The 14,528-nt window shown below is 29.8% G+C and overlaps 2 protein-coding genes across 3 annotated transcripts in view; one reads left to right on the plus strand and one right to left on the minus strand.

Moving 5' to 3' along the window:
- Nucleotides 1-1,637: 1,637 nt before the first annotated feature.
- On the minus strand, nucleotides 1,638-10,477 carry CSN4 (COP9 signalosome subunit 4). The gene is made up of 9 exons (XM_014422931.2): nucleotides 10,267-10,477; nucleotides 10,103-10,182; nucleotides 9,900-10,018; nucleotides 9,682-9,818; nucleotides 9,480-9,594; nucleotides 6,952-7,141; nucleotides 5,766-5,936; nucleotides 3,327-3,527; nucleotides 1,638-1,910 (listed from the first exon to the last, which is right to left on the minus strand). The coding sequence occupies exons 1-9, from the start codon at nucleotides 10,347-10,349 to the stop codon at nucleotides 1,777-1,779; spliced, it is 1,230 nt and encodes a 409-aa protein (XP_014278417.1). The 5' UTR covers nucleotides 10,350-10,477; the 3' UTR covers nucleotides 1,638-1,776.
- Nucleotides 10,478-10,714: 237 nt separating this feature from the next.
- LOC106682204 (protein lin-54 homolog) overlaps nucleotides 10,715-14,528 on the plus strand; it is an 18,605-nt gene continuing 14,791 nt past the window's right edge. For both annotated transcript variants that reach the window (XM_014422933.2, XM_014422932.2), the window contains exons 1-2: nucleotides 10,715-11,374; nucleotides 11,481-12,224. In XM_014422933.2, the coding sequence (XP_014278419.1) occupies nucleotides 11,502-12,224 (723 nt within the window). In that variant the 5' untranslated portion in view covers nucleotides 10,715-11,374; nucleotides 11,481-11,501. The remainder of the gene's footprint in view (nucleotides 11,375-11,480; nucleotides 12,225-14,528) is intronic.

Below are 14,528 nucleotides of genomic sequence, written 5' to 3' on the forward strand. Positions count from 1 at the left end.
TTTCCTTATTTATAAAAATTAACCTGAGTGTTGGTAAGATGAAGATTGTTGTTTCTGACCTATTTAAGCTTAAAAATATATTTTTTGTTTATTATCAGTGTTTTTCAACAAGTTTTTTACTTAGTTTGGCAAGGTGTTAACAGCTAAAACCATAATTTTGAAAGAGAAGAGCTTCAAAGTTATGATTTCCTATCAAAAGCTGTCTCAAGATAGAATTACATCACTCTACTAGTTCCTCAATTTTTTAACTGGTGTTACTGAAATTTACTTGGAAGCTAAAACAACAGGTTTGTTGTGAGTGATTCTAAGAAGAAAAACTAAATTTTGTTAGTGTCTAGTCAAACAGAGGCAATGCAATGTGTGATTGCTTTGATGAACCAAGTATGAATTCCATATCTAGAAGATTCAATGTGTTGTCTTCCCAACTTGTAGATTATTTTTTTGGAACCAAACTGAATTCAATTCAGTATTCGTTCTCTGTGGTTCAGGCGATTTTTCCAAGTGGCATATAGTCTTAAGATGTAGTTTGTTCTCATTGTGCAAATCCTCGCTTTTTCCATTATGAACTCTGAAACTTTTGGTCTGTATTTGACTTTCCTCCCTTGAACTGAAGTTTGGTATGCTCCAAAGAGATATTTTACAAAAATTTTAAAAATAAAAACATCAAAATTCACATTTCGACCTAGTTATATTAGCAATTGTTTGAGGTACACTAATCTCAACTATAATCTTAACTATTTTCATTTTGTATCGTATGTATCGAGTGAATAGCAAGAAGTAAAAAATTTTAATGTGTGAGCCCAAATAACAGTCTTACTCAAAAATTTAACCTTTACTTTACTTATTTGTCTTCACCAAGTTTTGCAATATGCAATCAATAAGGTGCCATCAATATAGGATGTTCTGTTAAATTGTGAAATACAAATAAAAGATTGTTCATGACTAACTGTGTGGCTCTAAAAAATCTTTTTTTACTAAGCTTGAAGTAGTAATGAAAAACAAAAGAAATGAAGTCTTAACACTAGTTTGCTCCTAAGTTGGCAAAATACATTATGTAACATACAGAAGTGTGGGTGTGAAAGCGTAGTCCTGTGCGGTGGTTCAAGATAAGAGAACGCATACAATCTAAAAAAAACATTAAATAATATAAATCTATCCACTATAATATAATAAAAAAGATAATATAAATATCGTTCCATTCATGGAAATTATCATCTATGATTTATATACTGTATCGGTATTTATTTTATTTTTATAAACTTAACTAAGATGTGACTTCTAGTATTAAGTTGGAATGTATAAAGGTTTATACCATTTCTCAGGTTTGAAAAAACTTAATTTATTATATATGATATAAACTAGCTATAGATCGGTATTTGAGGAGTTTTATTTAGACCATTTTATAATTTTGTTATTCCCTGGTTCTCAATCCATGTCACTAGATTCTTTGTTTTGGAGAGTCAGTGAATATGCTTGGCAAAATCCAACAAACCAAACTTTAAATTATCAACGAATACTATATTTTGTACAAATGAAAGAATTAACTCCATTCATGCAACTGAATGCTCTATCAATCTACTCCCTTAACCACTCTTCTTCCAGAAAGGGATGGGGAAAGGTGGGTTAAGAACAAAACATATAAACAAGACATATAATACATTGAAATGAATACAAGTAAGGTTTAAAATATACCAGAACATGTTTGATATTTCAGGAAACAGACAAAAATTATCAAAATACTGAACACAAACGGTTCAGTACAAAATTGAGAAACCTTTAGTGCACCATTTGTTCATCCATAGCTTTTTGGATCCATAGAGGATGTGTGTTTGATATCTTTTCTATAATGTGGTTCACTTGGTAACATAAAGATTGGATTTGTTTATCCCAAGCAGGCAATACTTCACGAGCTGGAAAATACAAATAAAAAATTATTAAACACAATTTTCCAAAATATTTCTGAGTATTTAGCACATAGAACTAAACAAACCCTCTTTGTCTCAAACATATCATCATAGAACTGAAAATAAGTTTTCAAAATTAAGTTGTATGCATGATTCCTGTTATAATTGTGCTATATTATATTACTCACAGTTTGTAAGTGTTTAAAATGTAATAGGATGGCTTAATAATAATAAATGTGGGTATAAGAAAACAATTTTTATAAAATAAATTAATTTAGAATTTTATAATTCACAAAGATGACTAAATAGGTCACTGTAAAAAGTAAATTCAAAATAGCAAAGAATAGATCCCTGGAAATAACAAAATAAACTATTTAATTGATTTAAAAAAAGCTTTAAGTGGGAATATTTATTAGATGTGTGAATATTATTCTAGTTACAAAAATAAGTAGAAATAAAGTTGAAGAATGTGATAATTTATAATTTAAAATTATCAATTCTGAAATTAATTTAGAATAGACCAAATTAAAAATATTGTATTTACACTTTTATCAATTTTAGTACTCTTTCCTTGGAAAATAAACAAATTTCAGTGTTCAAGGGAATTTAAAGTATAATCATTTGAAGGCAAAACTATAGGTGCTTCTTCAATAACTAATCAAAATATTAATCCAAAGGCCCCTTTCCAAAAACTTTTTTTTGGAACAACTACCCCAATTATTTTAAAATACTTAGGAACAGCCTAAATTATAAAACTTAAAATATTTCAGAGACTTTTCATGATTATTGTATTCAACAATAATCAATTAAAACTCAACTACTATGCTGATAAAGAAAACATTTTACTGGCTGTATCCTAAAAGCATTCTTAACATTTATTCAAAATGCTTGATTTTTCGGGGAGCAGATAGGTTAGTGAGTAAGGCGCTGTGCTACTAACTCCTAGGACCCGGGTTTGAATCCGTCAGTGGCATATAATTATTTATTCTGTTACAGATATTTATTTATTCTGTCTGGAATAGATCACAGAAGTTTTGTTCTCTGTTTAAAGAAATGAACAAATCCTTAACAAACTTGAAGTATATGTAGTATGCAGAGGGGAGATAGGAAACCACTTTCTGACATCACATAGTATAAATCAAATAAAAATAAATTTAGATCTACGTATAAATAAACAGATGAAGTTACTGCTTAAAATGTGTATTGTTTCAGTAAGACTATTTTATAGTTATGGAGATCAACTAATACTTTTGCATATAAGTTATGTCATTCACTTTTGTTAATGAAGAATCATGACAAGACGAACAAATTGAGGTTTTACATATTAACAAAATCGACAGCTGGTGGTTGAGTTTCAGATCAACATAGGAAATTAAGCTTTACTTAGACAAAAAAAACATTAATATAGAAAATACTTCATACTTTCAAAATGTACAATGGAGTCAATCTGATCAATATAACCATTCATCCTTCCTTCGGTAATCATCTGACTAGCAATTTTTTCAGCTTTGGCAGGAGCTATTTCCAAGAGGGCGCCAAGTTCTTCAAATGTTATATTGTTATACAATTTACTAGCACTTAATAAATTATGTTCTATCACAGCTCTATCCAATATAGTTGAACCTAAAAATGGAATTTTATTTTTAACAAATAGAAAGTTTCATTATATTAATTAATAAAAAATCAAGGGAAATATGTATTTAATAATTAAATAAAGATTTTAAATTCCAGGCGGTTGATTCTATGTAAAACAATAATGTAAAAAAAAAAAATTTAATAAAAAAAACAAAACCGAAAACAGAAATAACCCTATCTTATACTCATACCTTCAAAGAGACAGGATATCATTGTGTAGCTCTTTAAAGATATCAGTGGATAGTTAATGATTTGTATAAAAAATATTAGAACTTTGGTATAAAATTGGGTTGTAAATTTGTAGCATTTTTTACTGGTGATTTCAATAAAAACTTCAGATTCTTGTAAATATTTTTAATCAATTATATATGATCCATTTTGATCTATTACATTTTGCCATCTTTCAGGTAATTTTTTAATTCCAAACTCCCAGAACTTGTCAGATGTTTGCGCAATGAACTCCTTTATGTGCGTTTTGCAGTCCTCAAACGAATTAAAGTGTTTCTCGTTAAGAGAATATTGAAAGGCTCGAAATAAATGAAAATCTGTTGGGGCAAGGTCTGGTGAATAGGGTGGGTGGGGGATCACATCATTGCCATACATACTGAAAATTATGTTAACCATCTCTGCAGCGGATTTTCCTTTTCGGAAAGAAAAAATCATTAAATAATGAAAATGACTTTTTTTCTCTTCCATTTTGAGCAAACAAAATACCACTTGAAGATAAGGAATCTCGGTTGAAATTGTTCCATAAACACACTTTAACTAATCCTTTTTTAGAATATGTAAACATTATTGACCAAATAAACATGATTTTGTAACACAGAGAGGATCGTATTGAAAAGAGTATCGATACTTTGGTGGTATTGCAATATTCCTAATCACAAGATAATTTGAATCCCAAAGGTAGCTGACTGTCTCCAATAATACTCACAACATATACAAAACACTCAAATACTCACGGGATACAATTGAGTGACTTGATACATCAAACTTTAAAATCGGTTGTGAAGTTTGCTCAAAACAAAGCCTAAGGAAACAGATTTAACAGACATAATTTCAGTATTCTGAGGTCAAATTGTAACAAAATAATCACGAGATCTCAGTGAATAATTTGAGCTATCAAACTTTAAAAGTGGTTAAGCCGTTTGCTTAAAAATTTTTACAAACCCACTAATGAGCATGTTATTTGACACTACTAAACACATTACCCTCCTGTCTTGGTCTCGCCGTAGTCAGGTAAAAATTAATTATTATTATTGAATCACTTCTAATATTTTAATTGAAAGGGAAGGAAAAATGAGTTCAGAGGTAAAGTTCAAATCTTTCAACTCTTATTTTCTCAAAAGTTAAATATTTTTAGTTATATTAGTAATATTGCATTGATGGTGCAGTATTTGATTTAAAATGTGCAGTTATTTTATTTTATTTTTTTTCCTTATTTCACACCTACATCTTTTTATTAGGTTATCTGTTGATAAATACTAAAAAAGGAAATAAATCAATTACCCTCAAGCAATTAATACATCAAGCTGTGTATTATATCAAGAAAACTGAAACAATGGTCCATAAAAGGCTGACTGCATAGCCTGGGAAATACAATAATCTCAAGTAGTAACATTACAAAAAAACAAGGAGTGCAGAAAAATGCACATTTTACAGTTGACTCCTCATAAGTATTTTTATTTTACAGAATTCTTATCATGAGACAAAATAATTAGATAATTTCATTCTCATGCTTCATATGCACTTTTAGTGAAGGGCTTAGTCTATAGAGGTTTCCAATGTCATAACTTTTTGGTCTTCCTCGTCAGTCAAAAAGTTTGAGGGTAAGATTTTGATCTCATACTCACTAATACCTGTGTATTCACCTTAACACACTGATAGTTTTATGTTTTTGATCCTTAACTTCAAATTGATCGTACATAATTTTAAAAACTAGATTTCATTAGATTATCTCAACTTTTATAATAAATATTGATGGAAAAAGAAGTTTGTGGGTAAGATTTTTATCTCATACTGACTAATATCTAACTTTGTATTCCCTTCACACTATTCAAGTGATGTTAACTCCAAATATTAATTTATGCTGGATCATTAAGGCAAAAATAAAATAATAAAAAACAACAGTTTTTTTACCTACCTGATCTCCAACCAATCATTATTAATATAAAATGTAGTAAACTTGAAAAACAATAATATTTTAATTTTAATTAAACTATATACCGTCATGGGTTTGGGCTCCTTGATGAGGCTGAAGAAGAGATCCAAACTCCTCAAGCTCTGACCTACGAATGATTCTGTCAAGGTACATTTTTTCCAAAATGTTATAAGCAGGAAGTTGTTGGCATCTTTCATCTTTAAAGAGAGTGGCCAACATTCTGCTCCTTTGTTGACCTTTGACAAAAATTTTAAATGAAGTATTACAAACTCATGATCTTACATACCTACTAGGTGTAGAAATAGGAAACCGGCATATTTTTAAAGAAAATACATGTTTTTTGTATGAAAATAAAACAATATTTTATTCAAATTACTACTTAAAAATAACTATACATTTTTTCATCTCTCTGATAATTTGTGGACGTCATACTGAAAAAACTGTGCGTCTTTTGAGACAAACCAGTCCTAGAACCATTTTCAAAAGATGCAAAGTATTGCTCAACAAGGGCATGTCTCTTCAGTGAAAATAGGTATTAATAATAGGGAACGAAGTCTGGTGAGTAAGCCACATGCAAAAGTATTTCTCAACAAAAAGTCTTATTGTTTCCTTCACAGGATTTGCTACATGTGATGGTCCAGTATCATGAAGCAAAATAACTTTTTGTTGCCTTTTTTTATATCCTGGTTCTTTTTCACACTTAGGATTCTTAATATATATCCACTTATAATGACTAGTCACAATTTGATAGAAAACTATTGGTTTTCCACTTTTCCTACAGTCTATCAATCATTTCAAGAGGCTCCCATTTTCCTATCTTCTGGATCATTCCCATGATTTAAAAAATTATGAAGACAGCTTTTCATGTCACATTTAATTGATCTGTGAGTTGTTGTATTTGAGCTTTATCCTCATCTAACAATGCTTTTAACTATTTTGAATTTTTTAATCCACTCAAAGCTAGAGAGCATTGCTAGGAGCATGCTCATGGTAAGGTTTGACAAGATTCAGTGTAAATATGCAGTAGTTTTCTTTAAATGGTAACAAAAAATCAATACTGTCTGGAAATCCTACCTTACAGGTAGGAAATTCATTATAATTAATGATATTAAAAACTATGATGTATGAAACTTGTATTATTTTATTATATAATTATAGTAAATAATTAAAATGATATGAGCAGTTACATTCCAATACCACCAGTTTAAAAAAAAATATATATATATATTACAAAAAATTTAAATTTCAGACCTGCAGAAGCCAGAACTGTACAAATAAGTGCATTCCTTAAAGCAGTCATACGCTCATCTTCATGTATAATGCTTCTGTACGAAAGTTCATTATAGCGTTGAGCTGCTTCAATAAATTTTCTTCTATAATCGAGAACACGAGCATAACACACTTTATAGTAAATCTGCAACTGTTCATCTTTTGATTCAGCCTACAAAAAAATACACACATTTATCTAAATAAAATATATATGATAAATAAATCTATATTAAATTAATATTTCAATATAATATATTGTAGTATAAGAAGATGGTCAGAGTTGCGGTCAAAAGAGAAACAAAAATAGTTTACAACTATTTATTTTCCGACGTTTCGCCCCACTTTGCAGGGATTCATCAGGGCTAAAAAGATACAATGATAAGAATAAAAATAAGTAACAATGGCAAGAGTAAAAATTTTTTATAATTATAAATTTTTTTTTATAATTATAATAATTTTTAATTAATACTAGTTACTTCTTTTACAATCATTATTATATCCTATATTATTTTATTTGCTTCAGTATAATCTCGTATTATTAGTAACGATATGTGTCATTCTAATTTTACTTAGTTATTATAATTATCATATATCTGTATTTTTCTCTTATCATTTTTCGTCATATCTTTATCACTACTTCCTGTATATGCGACATATTTGAAATTGAAATATAGCCGTTAAACGGCTGGCTGGCTACCTCCTCCCCGCTTCCGCTCCATTGTTTCTTTCTGTTAAACCGTTTGCTTTGAACAGGTAGGTTGTCCTGACTTGTTCTTTGCTCTTTTATTATCATTTTAAATCATTATTATTATTTATTTATTTATAGATTTTTATTCTCCTTCCCCTTATTGTTTTTGTTTTATGTACATCTCCTGTACTTTTTATCTTTATATTTTACACATTTTTATAAAAAAAATTTACTCTTGCCATTGTTACTTATTTTTATTCTTATCATTGTATTTTTATTCTTATCATTGTATCATTTTGTATCTTTTTAGCCCTGATGAAGCCCTGCAACGTGGGGTGAAACGTCGGAAAATAAATAGTTGTAAACTATTTTTGTTTCTCTTCCGCAACCCTGACCATCTTTTTATATATCAATTTTTACGGTGAACTATATATAATATATTGTATCTCTATAATCTGTCTTGAATCTGCAGTGATTAGTAAGTTTAAGATTTGGTGTATAGGGAATCAAAAGTTAATTTTACATAGACCATCTAGGAATGACAGTACTGCTATTTCAGACCAATAAGCCTTTTGGTCCCAGTCCGATGTTATTTTTATCATTTTTAGACTAGTGCATCTTTTAGCTATCCCAACCCAAGCAAGATTCCTTTACTAAATAATTCAAAACATTATCCAAATTATAGTCTCAAAACTTTTATTGTTTTTACACGTCTAACGGACGTATATTTATATTGGAGTAATAAAAGTGTATGATAGTGGTTAATGAGAAATATTTTTGACTGTAATTTTTAATAGATTTTTGACTTATTGGATAAAAGTGTTTTGACCTGGGCAGAATAGCCTGTATGAAGTGTTTGGAATGATTAAATAATATGTTTCAAAGTGAATTAAGTAGATTGTCCCTGAAGATGGCCGAAACGTTGGACGTGTAAAAACAATAAAAGTTTTGAGACTATAATTTGGATAATGTTTTGAATTATTTAGTAAAAAATTGCCAGTCTCAAGAAAGAATTTTTATGATTATAAATAAATAAGATTCCTTTAGTTACCTGATTTTTTATTAGTCTCATATTATATTCAAATAGCCTAACTACGAAAGTTGTTTAGTTTAAACTATTTTTCCTATGAATCACATGCCTTATTCTTTCCACATTGTCTTATTTATTTTGTGGTTCTTTCTGGCTTGACTTACAATTTGTCGCAAGTAGTTAATTTTCATGAGTTCAAGCATTCATATATCTTGAATGACCAGTATATATTTTTTAGAATTGTTAATTTTAAAAAATAATCCAAATGATATGGATATGGATGGCTTTTGAGAATAATCAATTTTACTCACTATTAAGCTAAGTATTGGGACACAAAATAAGCCAATGTATTACAGGATCAAATGTTAGCAGGTTACTAGACGATTTCCTTTATTTTTTTGGGTCCTTACATATTATCCCGTCGACCATATGTTCTGTTATGGATGCATGTGACACCATAAACTGATTTGTATTTATATGAATTTAGGCCCCAACCTCAAGTAAAAAGAATCTGTTATTGATTTGATCTCTATGGCAAATATAAGTCAGCATTAAGAATAACAGGATAGGTTACCAACAGCATAACCAAAATTTGACAGGATAATACAAAAGTACCATTTTATAGTAGTACACTTTGTCTTACCTTTAAAGAAACTGTTAAAAACTTCGACAAGTTCAATCAAGATCTCACCAAAAATAAAATTAATTTATAGATTAAAATAAAATTTAACTTGAAAAAAAAAAACAGTATTTTTATTGATTTTAAACTGATGAGATATAATTAAAAATTACCTGCAACAATGATGCTCTATTAATATAAGCTTCTGCTTGTACAGGATCATCATCTTCTAAATACAGCCTAGCAATCTTCATATATGTTTCAAGCTTGTAGTCAACAGAGTATTGTCTGTTTGGATTAGTTTATATTAAAACAAATAAATAATATATGAAGGAAGAAAAAGCAAAAATACATAATATTAAGAGTATAATTTACTTTTGCCCTGTTTCCAATGGGATGCCGACAAGTACATTTGCAGCATCTTTCCAATTTTGTTCCCTTTCATATATAAGTGCAAGATGTTGCCTGATACAAGCCACTTGTTCTTCAAATGATATAACTCTTGGTTGAACCTTAGGGTAAAAAATAATTAATTGTGTTCAAATTAGGGTATAGAAATACAATTGTAACTTAACAGTGGTCAAATAACATACCTTATCTAAAATAAAATGTGATATAGATTTAGAAATATCATCAGGTAGAACTGTCAACTGGTTGCTTATATCAGTCAGAATCTGTCTTGATATGACAAGGCTAACATTTTCATTAACAACTAGATAAAAAGAAGAAAACAAATATTAGCTGGCCCTAAAAATAAATAGTTAGAAAATAATAGAACTATATCAGAACTATTTACTAGCTTCAATAAAAATCTTCAAGGGCTCAGTAATATTTTCATGACCTATGGCTAAAATATTGTCTAAAATCAACCTGTACCTAAAACAAAAGTGACACTTTAAACAATTAATTCATAATAATAATTACTATGTTTGAAAAATTAAGCTATTTATTTCTTCTAACTTTTCAGCTTGGTCTTTATGTGAACCACCAGCATTGTTCAAGGTTGTTAACTGCTGCCTGATGGAGGCTCCAGAATTAGCCATATTTAGGAGAAACTGACAAAGCCTTACAATTAATTTAGTACTAGTGCTTAATCTCAAGAATACAAGTCTTTAACAGTTTAACCTGTATATAACCTAACTTTGTATATAACCTAAGCTTGCCGATTAAAACCTATCAAATCAACTATTGGCTAGCGCCCTCTGTAGATAAATTTATATACAACAAGGAATTGATACACAAAGCGATATAATTCAATTTAGCTTGCATTTAAAATTAATTATTAACTGAAAAAGTGAATAATATTTTTTTTTATTTATAAAATCGTCTTTTAAATAATCACTATAAAAAAATGATAAAATAATTAATTTGATAAAAATGAAAGTTTCTATTTCAGAGCATCATGGGATAGTAATGGTAGGCGCGTTATTTTGAACGAAGTATAAATTGCAATATTGAAATTTTAATACTCTTTATTTTTTTTTCAAATTAAACTTTGTGAGTTTTTAGTTATTTTAATGAATTGTAGTAATTATCGAAGTGAACTATGAAAAGCAAGTGTTGATTAGTTTGGAATGATCTCTGTCTTTAGATTTAACTCTAGCCAATCGTGAGTTTAGACTATTTTGATTCTTACTCATCAGGAACTGGACAGTACAAACAGTTTTAAGTGAATGTTTACACTGAAATGATAGAAATAATTATGAAGAGAAATTTTGATTTAAATAGAAGCAAGATTGTTGCAAATTTGTTTCATTTTTGAAATGACAGTTCTGCTTGTATTATGGCGCTCTTCATATTTCTTCTTTAACCTCGCATATTGAAATGGCGCCTCTTGTTACCTTCAAATTTTTCGTATTTAAATCTTATTATTTTGACAGGAGAGTTTCTTAGTATTCAACTGTTTATCTGATGAGTATATTTAAATTAGGTCACTACCTTTTTGGTTACATCCTCAATTTTAGAAGTACTGATAGGTGTTTTGAAGTTTAAATTTGAATATCTGTTTTGAATTTCTTTTATGTAAAACTCTTCAGGGAAGACTCAACTTCACATTTTTTCTCAAATTGTGAGTATTACTCGAAGTTCTGATTTAATTTTTATTATAGTAGTTAGTGCATCAACTCTACCTTAAGAAATCAGTATCAATTTTTAAAGTGTTTGTTTGTTAACAGGTTCTGATAATACTTGTCAAAATGACGGAATCTATGAACCTCGATTCTTCTGATATGGTTGGTAGTTTAGAAGAATTTGAATCTCTGGATACAAGTCTAGAAGCTGAACTCAACATGTTGAGCGAGGAGCAACATTTAAAACATACCTCACTGGACTTGATGCCTTCAGTCCTTTCTAAAAATGGTATAGAGGTATTGAAAGAAGAAATAGTTGAGAAAATGGAGCCTGAAGAGCATATTGAAGAACAGTTAATGGAGGAAACTATTCCTTATGATAATACTGTTAACATAATTGATTCTGTAATGGATATTGTGGAATCTGAAGGTTCATACACTGATCAAGAGCTTGTAAGACTTTCTGGAGATGATCAAAATCATTCTGACCATGACCCGTTGGAAATCGGTCATGAAGAAAGTACAATGCATAGTGATCATGAAATATTTTCTGATCGAGTAATTGATGAAGTAATTGTGGGGGATGAACAAGTCATAGAAGCTCATGAATCTAGAGAATATGATGACAATGATGCTGATATCAGTGATATGATATCAGACAATGTTACTGAGGAAACTGTGATTGAAGGTTCAGAAGTTATGGAATTTGAAAAGCAAGAAACAATTGAAAAGAAAGAACCTGAAAAGGTTTTGACATCTAATGTTTTTGTTGTTAACACTCATCCTGGTACATTGCAAACAGCCCAAGCGATTCTCTCAAACAACACATTGATTGCTCCTAAAGAAAATGTAATTTTTTTATTATTGTTATTATTAATTTAACAGTCAGGGAGAGCAGGGTTGGTAAACTTTTTTTTTAGAGGCATTGAGTGCCACAGTATAGCTTTAGTAAGTTTTTGGCTTTTGGAAGATTATCATATATTTTAGTATTTTTTATCATCATATTCCAGATTTCGGGATTCTTATAAGATCATTATCATATTACATTTCCTTAAATATTCACTTTGTCTAATGTATTCCAATGTCTCCCATCCTTTGGGAGACCCTAGGATAGAATACTTAAAACTCCTACCAGAACTTGTGATTTTTTGAGTGAAAGCAATCCATTTGAGTGCCTATATATTAAGAATACCGGTGAAATTCAATGAATTGGTAGAAATCTTACCTATTATGTTTATTATGCATAAATGCTGTGGATAGCTATCATACAATCATTTCATGTGGTAGCACATAAACTCCAAAGTGATCTTTGGCTTGCTTCAATATCTTTGGTCTGTTGTTAGACTCCGTCCTCCACCCTATGGGTGCCTTTTCACTGCATATCCTTCAATTATTTTTCCTCCTATTGTACTCTTTGCCCCCCTTTCATTTTGTAGCAAGGTATTCCCTTGGTAAATCTTCTAGTGCCATTGTGAATCTGATATTCAGAAACGCAGACACAGCTTCAATTTTTTCACAGTGATGCCTTAGAAAGCAGAGCCTGTCTTCTTATTATTTCTACAATCATTAGTTTAGTCTTCCAGTCTCTTCTTGCTCCTCTTCTCAAAGGTATTTATGTTTCCTCAATTACCTGCCGGCTTCCTGCATTATCTTCATGTCATTATTTACAGTGATTTATTCATGATTGTACCTCTTTCCCTCTATATTTGCACTTTTCACAATCTTGTCCAGCAGTAAATCCCTGTCCTAGTTCACTTTTTATTTCCATGGATTTGGACATTTCTCTGTTTGCTCTTATCTGATATTCATAGTGCCTCATTATTATCTTGGTTAAGGACATTAGCCTTGAAGGAATCTCTATTGATAGACATCTCTCATTGTTTCATACCCTGGATAAACAGCCTGTCAACACTCATCAATTAAGAGCCACCACATCATCATGTTGCACTCCCACATTTGTTATCACTTACTTCTTTTTGGTAATATGGAGCAAGTTGATTGTATCGGGTTGTAAAATGAGTTTGTAGCGTTTTTTTTTCTGGTGATTTCAATAAAAACTTGAGATTCTTGTAAATATTTTTAATTAATTATAAATGACCCATTTTGATCTATAAACTCTATGCCTTTGCGATTAGCCAATGCTGGACGCTTTTGTTCAACTGCTGCCTTTAATTGTTCCAACTGATAATATACTGCATAATTAATTGCATGATAGTATACTGCATAATTAATGGTCTGGTGGGAGGAGCTCACACCTTTCCAATCCTACCAAATGCATAACATAACCTTTTTTGGATGTAATTCTGCTTTTGGAGTTGTTAATGACAGGTCACTTCGGTTTCCCCAGAACTTTTTCTTCACAATATTATTGTACAAGACCCGTTTTTTATTCCCAGTTATCAACCTCTTTAAAAATGCTGCGAATTTCATTAACTGTCTTTGTTGGAGATTTTCCTTTTTGGAAATATAATAATCATTAAATGATGAAGATTTCTATTTTGAGCAAGCAAAATACCACTTAAAGATAAGGAATCTCGGTTGGAACTGATGTATGAATGCACCTTAACTAGTCTTTTTTTAGAATATGTAAACATTATTGACCGAGTAAACATAATTTTATAAACACAGAGGATTAAATTAAAATATTGAAAAATGCTATGAACTTACTTTACGACTGAATACAATAGCATAGCAAAGATTTTATACTGTACATTAAGTAAAGTAATTCCTCTTTTATTGCTACATTTTATTATATCACCTTTATTGTGAATCATATCAGTGATACCAGAATTCTTTTCCTCTGGGATATTTTCCCTGATACATTCTCTAAATATGTTCATTTTGTCTTGTACAGCATTTTATCTTCCCTATGTTTGAATAGTTCTTCTATCTTAGTAGGAAGATAAAGTAACCCTCGAACTCAGTGGTAAAAATCAACATGTTAGCTATTCGAGGGAACAAAATAATATAGAAGCTATCTGTTTAGTTATCAGACTCATCAACAAGGATTGCCAATCTAACTTTCTGTTCAACTGAAAACATCGGTGTCTATTTTACTATTCCATCTGACCTCGCTCTCCCTTGTAACAAAGAAGTTCATTTTGTCACTATTTCTTTTTAAATTATATTGTTTCTTATTCTGTTTTATATATA

This window comes from Halyomorpha halys, unplaced genomic scaffold, assembly GCF_000696795.3.
Source record: "Halyomorpha halys isolate HHAL.00 unplaced genomic scaffold, Hhal_1.1 Scaffold396.1, whole genome shotgun sequence".
In the NCBI taxonomy this organism is placed as follows: Eukaryota; Metazoa; Arthropoda; class Insecta; order Hemiptera; family Pentatomidae; genus Halyomorpha; species Halyomorpha halys.

Coding starts and splice junctions, on each gene's coding strand:
- CSN4 (XM_014422931.2), bottom strand. CDS start 10,349: ATGGCTAATTCTGGAGCCTCCATCAGGCAGCAGTTAACAACCTTGAAC. Junction 10,019..10,102: donor GAAGATTTTTATTGAAGCTA/GTAAATAGTTCT, acceptor CTTTTTATCTAG/TTGTTAATGAAAATGTTAGC. Junction 7,142..9,479: donor ATAGAGCATCATTGTTGCAG/GTAATTTTTAAT, acceptor ATTTTTTTGTAG/GCTGAATCAAAAGATGAACA.